Here is a 7,164-nt window from a genome sequence, read left to right as displayed (position 1 = left end):
GAGCCTCCCATGATAAGTTATAACCATCAACTGAAAGTCTGTGATGGTCAACCGTAAGCAAAAAATAATCAATAGCTCATTTACTATACAGATTTCAGCTTGTTTTCGTAAAAATTTTTACATTACTTTTGTCTTATCTGATATTGATTTTGTGTGGTTGTATATGCTTTTTATTAAAATGATTTATTAAAATTAAGAATCCAGAAGGTATCTAGGTCATTGATAAATAAAATAAAGTAACAATTTGTTCAAGCTGCTTTCATCTATGTAACTTCAAATATTTGCTTAAGAGTCGTCTCGTACCATAACTGATTTATCTCGTCTAATTGTAATCTTAATAAAAAAAATTGTTATTTTGAGGCTCCAAGATTACTTAACATGTGATCTTATATTCTCTACTTAATTTCCATCTTTTTTTTCTAAAGAATCACTCGGTTCATATTTTGGTTATATATATAAAAAAGACATAGTTCACACAATGACCGATTCCTGATTACATGAAGTGATGAAGATGTAGCAAATCGAAGCGAATAATATGGAAGCACCAGTTTATTAACGAAATTAACCAAACAACAACCTAAGAGCAACCCGTACAAACCTAGAAAGAATTCATCATATATAACATATCATCATTGGCACCTCGCTACCGTATACACCTTATTACACTTCCAACAAGAAACAAATCATATATAACTTGCCTTCGTAGAGCAAAGAACCTACAACAATCTAACATCAGTATATATCTTACCAAAAACGAGAAACAAAGAACCAAATCTCATGGAGATCGAGTAGGTGCACATGGCGCACATGTTGCATTTCCATACATTCTATGTTTTCACTGCTGCTCCAACATTCCCTGCAGCATCCGATGTTTTTTCCTTCGCAACCTCATAGGTTTCCTTGGCCTGCTCTTTAGTTGTAACATACGCGTTCGCTGCAGCATCTGAAGCATTTTCTTTAGCAGCATTGGCTTGATCTTTTCCTTGAGACATTGAATCTTTTAAATTGTCTTTAGCTTCACCAGCCTTATCCGAAGCTGCATCATACGCATCTCGTGCTTTATTTTTACCATCCGCGACTGCTCTGTCCATTGTCCCCTTGAGTTCAGAACCTTTATCTGTGGCTGCCCGTATCGTACTATCTGCTTGTTCAGATGCAGAATTGTATGCCTCTGATGCCTTATCTTTGGCATTTTTGGCCGTGTTTGAACCCTTGACCTTTGCTTTATCAGCCCCATCGGCTACGACATCATATGCGTAATTCCCTTTCTCTTCAGCTGTTTCTTCAACCACCCCAGCAAAAGCTTGAGCCTTTTTCATGGCTTCATGTGCCAGTTCGGAGATGTATGAATATGCTTTCGCACTGCCATCTTCTTTAGCATTCTCAGCCATGTTCACAGCTTGACCTGCTTTCTCAGATGCCAACTTAGATGATTCTGCAAGAAAAATATGAGGCTTAATTGCATTATAAGCATATGTATAAATGTATGACTAGTAGGTGTTTAGGATTTAGCTAACTACTCTACTTAGGCTTCTTTGTAAGCATTTAAACTTCTAGTTAGTCCGCTCCCTCCGCAAGTGGAACTCATACCTGCAATTTTCTAGTATTGAGTTTGATGGTGAGACAAGCGAACTTGGTACATTCTTGAGGGAACAAGCAAACTAATGAGTGAAAATGAGCTTTCACTGTCACTTAACCTGTGTTAAGGTCTTTCATTACTATGGCGTTCGCTTGCCACCCAAGTGAATTGTAGTACCGAAGTGACTAGAACTACAAAAAACTTCCAAAAAAGGCCTAAAAATACTTGGCTACATCTAAAATCGCCTACTAGTTCAAAAAGTATATGCATCAAGCAACAAAATTTACTATAGATGTACTTCTTGATGCAGCATCATAACAATCAGACAACAAGAATCTATTTCCATGAAACATGAAATGCATGATTATACACATTCATAGGTGTGTATTGGTACACGTATTAATTCATGAATGTATGTGGATAGGTGTTACCGGAAACAGCAGAATTCAGTTGCGATGTGCTTTTTGATGCAGCCTCGCCCGCTTTATCCACAGCACTTTGAGCACCTTCTTTCACATCCTTCTGGTCCATACCAAGACCCCTAAACATTTCCAAACATGAGTTGCATATGAAATCACTGAATTTAATCCCAGAAAATTCAGAAGATGACCATACCAAATTCAGAAGTATATACTAAAACAATGGCTATTCAAAATTGTAAGTGTCCAATCACTACGTGAAAACATCTCATTTTCCAACATACGAAAAATTCCTATAAGATGTAATTATTTCAACAAATTTCAGACTAATTTGCAAAAAAAAAACAAAAAAACAAAAAAAAAAAAAAGCCGAAAGAAAAAGTCAAGAAAAACTAACCATGTTTTGGTACAGTATTGTAGCAAAATAGTGTTGTACCATATGCTTTTTTGATAGAAAATAGTTGCTAACTTTATAACAAAAAATACATTTATCATTTATGTATATTATTTTCGTTGGGAAACTGTTGAAAAACACTAATATTTATTTGTGTTATCAATAATATTATATTTTATTTTGTTGGAAAGTTGTAGCAAATTTCCAATAGAAAATTGTGTTAAGGAAATGAGTAATTTTTCAGTAGTAAATTGATTGAATGTAAACACCTTTTTGATTTATTTAATTTCTATATGTTCTAGGAAATTTATAAGTTTTTGCTTGCCATGCATGTTATCATTTAGTTTTCAGGTTTTTTTTTTTTTTTTTTTGGTTAATTTACTTGAGAACAGCCTAGAACCAGACAACTTAAATATAAAAAATTCAACACAACTAATCTAGATCAATACTCCATTATCTAGCATGTCGATTGAAAATATATATAGCTTACGAGGTGACTTTAGTGACTGCCCAATCTTTCCATGTACCACTCTTATCCTTAGCCTCATTCAAAGCACCTTCCGCGGCATCACTCACCTTGTCTTTTACGTTCTCCACGCCCTTCTCCGCCGGAGTGCCAGCACTCCGGCAAACCGTCGCAACAGCTGCTAGCCATAACACCATAACAACCACCGCTTTCCCCATTTTGATCGATTAATAGAAAACTAACAAGCCTGAGAAATAAAGAGTATAATAATAATAATAATAATATTAATGGAGAGATTGTGATAATTTTAGAGAGGAAGTTAAAACGGAAGATGTTGCGGTTATAGAGGAACGGTGTACCGACTACGTTCCACAACGTGGCGATATCTGGTGGTTTCTTGTTTATGGTTGTGCTATCTTCCCGCCACGTTTCTCTCAAACTCATCTATACTCAATATAATACATCACATCAAACAAGATAAATTAAAACACTCATATTTAAGTAATTTACAACACTTAAAGCATGAGGTATATGTGTTAGTAAGAGTAAATATATCTTTTAAACACAATCTATTCAACTTACAAGTTTGGTCACTCATCTTTAACCATATTATGTTTTTAATTTAACTTGTAAACTAACTTCTCACCCATGATTTTTAAACGACTATAGTCTTTTCATATGCTAATATTTTTATAAACAAATTGCACCATAAAAACGAGCATTTTATTCTCTTTAATTTGGATATAATATTGTTGTAATTTTTTTTCATTTTAAATAAATTAATATGTTACGTATGGGTGTTCAGTGTCGGTTTTTATGGTTTTTAAGTTAAACTTGTGAGTCCAACCGTTAATACTGATTTTTTGTCGTCCAAAACCAAACTCAACCATTAAAAGTTGAAACCGAATCGTTACTAACGGCCTGGTTCTGGTTTGGTTTCACAGTTTAAACTTTAATAATAAATTTGTTTAAAATAATTAATAATGTAAATGTACCGTCAATGTTAACTAAAAACCAACATAATATGATACTTGAGATGATCATAAATAAAAAATGATAATTTTAGCCACATAAATGATAAATATTAATTGAAGATTTAGGACGTGAAATAATAACAACAAATATTACAAAAGGAATCATGCTGCAATTAGGTTAATTTACAGTCTTTTCTGGTTTCATATGGTCGGTTGCCGATATAGACCGCGAACCAACCGTTCACTACGTTTTGAAAATTTTGAAACCGACCAACAAACTGAAAGTAAAAAAGAAAAAGAAAAAAGAAAAAAGAAGTCAAACCAATGACCGGTTTAAACGATTTCAAGGTTTTAACCGAACCATTAATACTTATATTTGTACGTGATTAATAGATTCAAACACCCGCTGCATCGCACAGGCACCCGCCTAGTCAAAATAGAAATTACTAAAATAACAAACCACTAGACGTTACGTTGTTATGGTTCTGGAAAAAGTTTAGTATTAGATTTAAAAATTTGAAATGCGCTTCATTTATATGAATTTTCAATTCTCTCTTTTTAAAAATTTGTTTACAACAATTCCTGGTATAAATTTAAATAAAAGGTTGAATAAAATTAACGGACTTATTTTTCTGAATAAATGATGTCTATGTAGGTTTTTGTAAATGAGTGATTCCCAAACATATGAAAAGTCAGGGATCTTAAAATGAACTTTTAACCTACTTTATTATCAGTTTCAGATAAATAAAGACAGAATTACAGAAATTGTTGTTTGTAACAAATTTCACTTGTTTTCCTTTATTTATAAGATGTTGTATCATTTACGTTTTCAAAATCTTACAACATTTGTCTTTTAGCCATAACCTCGTTAGCTTTTCTCGTTAAATCAGTTCATGTTCCTTGCAAATGAGCACAAATTAGTAATTATACCCATTTATTAAAAAACCATTTTAGTAAATAAACAACTCTCTGCATCCCCCTCACCACCACCACCACATCCTACCGCCCACCACAAACTACAGCAGCACCCCACCTGCCACTACACCACGTGGTCACCACCGTCGGAGTTTGGCGTCTACAACTGGCTTTCCGATATCATAAATCAAAATATTAATAATAAACCAACCCAATCAGAATCACTTTTCGTCCTCTTAAACTGCACATTAGAAACCTTCTCTTTAGCACTCGACGGAACCTTCAAATCACAATAAAATCTAGGTTTAGGTTGCATTTTCATCCACCACACTTTAAACCTAATCATCAAACTCAAGTTCAAATTAATTTAGTAAACATCATCACTTGCTTCCGAATGGATTTCATAAAAACTGTTGAATTCTTCCGGTTCTTTTTTATCAGATCCGGTGACCCTTTTAGATCCCATATGTTTCTGGCCAACTAATATGTGCAAGGCGGTGGTGGTCGTCGGACAACAAATGCAGATCTGTTTGTTGTTCCCGGCGGATATCGGAGAGAGAGAATCAACCAAGAGAGATGCCGACGGTGGTTGCGGCAGCGACGGTTGGTAGGTGGTTTCTGGTTGTGACGACACTGGTGGTTTCAGGTTGTGTCGGTTGTACGGTTTGGATTTTGGCATGGGAGGTTGGTGGGTGTGATGATGAACGACGGTGAAGGTAATGGGCGCTGGTAGAGGTTGTGGCGTTGGTGGAAGGTGAGGGCCGATGTGGCTGGTTGTATAGAGAGAGAGAGAGAGAGAGAGGTGTGTGTGTGTGTGTGTGAGAGAGAGAGAGAGGATATATAATAAAATCAATATATTATGCTACGTGTAGCAGAGGAGCTACAAAATGGGGCGTTTTGCCCCATGTAGCGCCCGGTCAGCAAAGAGTGGGTTTTGCTTCTTGGGTGTAATATTTGTAGCCCCATATATATATATATATATATATATACATATATATATATATATATAGGGAAAGGATTAAGAGAGAGCTCCTCTTTAAAGAAAGAACTAAAGAACTAATAAAGAAATATTTTTAATTTAATAAACAAAATATTATTAATTTTTTTCTTTCATCCTTCTTATATGTTGCTATTCTTTACCATAAAAAATACAAAACAAAAAAAAATAAAAAAAAAAACTCGTTGTAGTGCACATATGCAATACATCGACGTTTTCTTAATGCATATGTGCATTAGTGTGTATTTTTATATGTGCAATAGTGTTGATTAACATATATGCAATTGTTTGTATTGTATATGTGCAATAGTGTTATATTTTATGCAAAAATAAAAAAAATCGATATAGTGTATATATGTTGTATTACATATATGCGATAGTGTGTATTGCATACAATTATTAGTGTTGTATTTGAATATATTCAATAGTGTGTAATCTATAATGCAATTGTGTTTTATTATATGCAATAAACACTATTGTATATATGCAATAGGTATTAGTGCACATATGCACTACATCGACAAGTTTTTTTTAGTAACAATATCATATTATTAGAAGGAGGAAAGAAAAAAAATCACAAAATATATTTTTAAAAATAGTTAAAAATAATTCTTTACTATATTTCTAGTTCTCTCTAAATCTCACCCCTATATATATATGGTAAGGATCCTAAGAGAACCATTTGAAAATTGAGAACTTTGAAAACCATTTAAGACCACTAGAAATACATCTAAAAAAATATTTTAAAAAATCATAAAACAAAAAATAACAAAAATTTTAAAAAGTAAAAAAACCAAAATTCTTATATTTCATTCCGGTTTCATAAAAACAGAAAACAACAAAATGTATTATACATATGTGTATAATTTCATTTATTCTCTAGTTACATAGTGTACACATATGTACATTATCATATACCTTAAATTGTACATATGTGTATAAAAAACATGTATAAAATTTAAAAAATAAGTATTATACATATCTGTATAATTTTGTTAAACCGACATTTTTTTTCAATTTTTTTTTATTTTTTTTATAATACCGAAATGAAAAATAAAAAATTTTGATTTTTTTACTTTTTTTTATTTTCAAGTTTTTTTTTTTGTTTTATAATTTTTTTATTTTTTGTTAAAAAATAGTGTTTTTGTGGTTTAAAATGGTTCTCAAAATTTTCAATTTCAAAATAATTCTCAAATGATCCTAATATTATATATACATATATATATGTTTAAGTACAAAAGAGAAATGATATTACTGTGAGAAATGAATATGAGCCACTAGTTTTATTTTAGGTTATTAAAGCTTAAAGATAAATGAAAAATGTGTAAATGCAACAATAAATGCACATTTTATCTCTAATTAATAAAACTAATATAACCATAATAATTCTCTCTCTAATTAATAGATCTACATAAATTAG

The 7,164-nt window shown here is 32.2% G+C and overlaps 1 protein-coding gene across 2 annotated transcripts; it reads right to left on the bottom strand.

Annotated features, from left to right (window-relative positions):
• Positions 1–356: 356 nt before the first annotated feature.
• Positions 357–3,076, bottom strand: LOC143548299 (uncharacterized). 2 transcript variants are annotated; one of them, XM_077039505.1, is made up of 4 exons: positions 2,883–3,076; positions 2,011–2,120; positions 808–1,435; positions 357–716 (listed from the first exon to the last, which is right to left on the bottom strand). In XM_077039505.1, the coding sequence occupies exons 1-3, from the start codon at positions 3,074–3,076 to the stop codon at positions 828–830; spliced, it is 912 nt and encodes a 303-aa protein (XP_076895620.1). In that variant the 3' UTR covers positions 357–716; positions 808–827. The 2 variants fall into 2 exon arrangements, with proteins under 2 accessions (XP_076895620.1, XP_076895619.1); XM_077039504.1 differs by having other exon boundaries at positions 369–1,435.
• Between the last annotated feature and the right edge of the window lie 4,088 nt (positions 3,077–7,164).

This window comes from Bidens hawaiensis, unplaced genomic scaffold (assembly GCF_021521415.1).
Source record: "Bidens hawaiensis isolate Kalapana, Puna unplaced genomic scaffold, B.hawaiensis_p1.1 tig00015047_1, whole genome shotgun sequence".
Classification (NCBI taxonomy): domain Eukaryota; kingdom Viridiplantae; phylum Streptophyta; class Magnoliopsida; order Asterales; family Asteraceae; genus Bidens; species Bidens hawaiensis.
Note: the sequence above shows the minus strand (reverse complement) of the source record. Positions and strands in the feature narration are given on the sequence as shown.

What these genes read in the sequence shown, in the direction of transcription:
- LOC143548299 (XM_077039505.1), bottom strand. Translation starts at nt 3,076, where the DNA reads ATGGGGAAAGCGGTGGTTGTTATGGTGTTATGGCTAGCAGCTGTTGCG. An exon ending in GCAGTCACTAAAGTCACCTC is followed by an intron (nt 2,121 to 2,882) that starts GTAAGCTATATA and finishes GGAAATGTTTAG; the next exon opens with GGGTCTTGGTATGGACCAGA. An exon ending in ACTGAATTCTGCTGTTTCCG is followed by an intron (nt 1,436 to 2,010) that starts GTAACACCTATC and finishes TTTTTCTTGCAG; the next exon opens with AATCATCTAAGTTGGCATCT.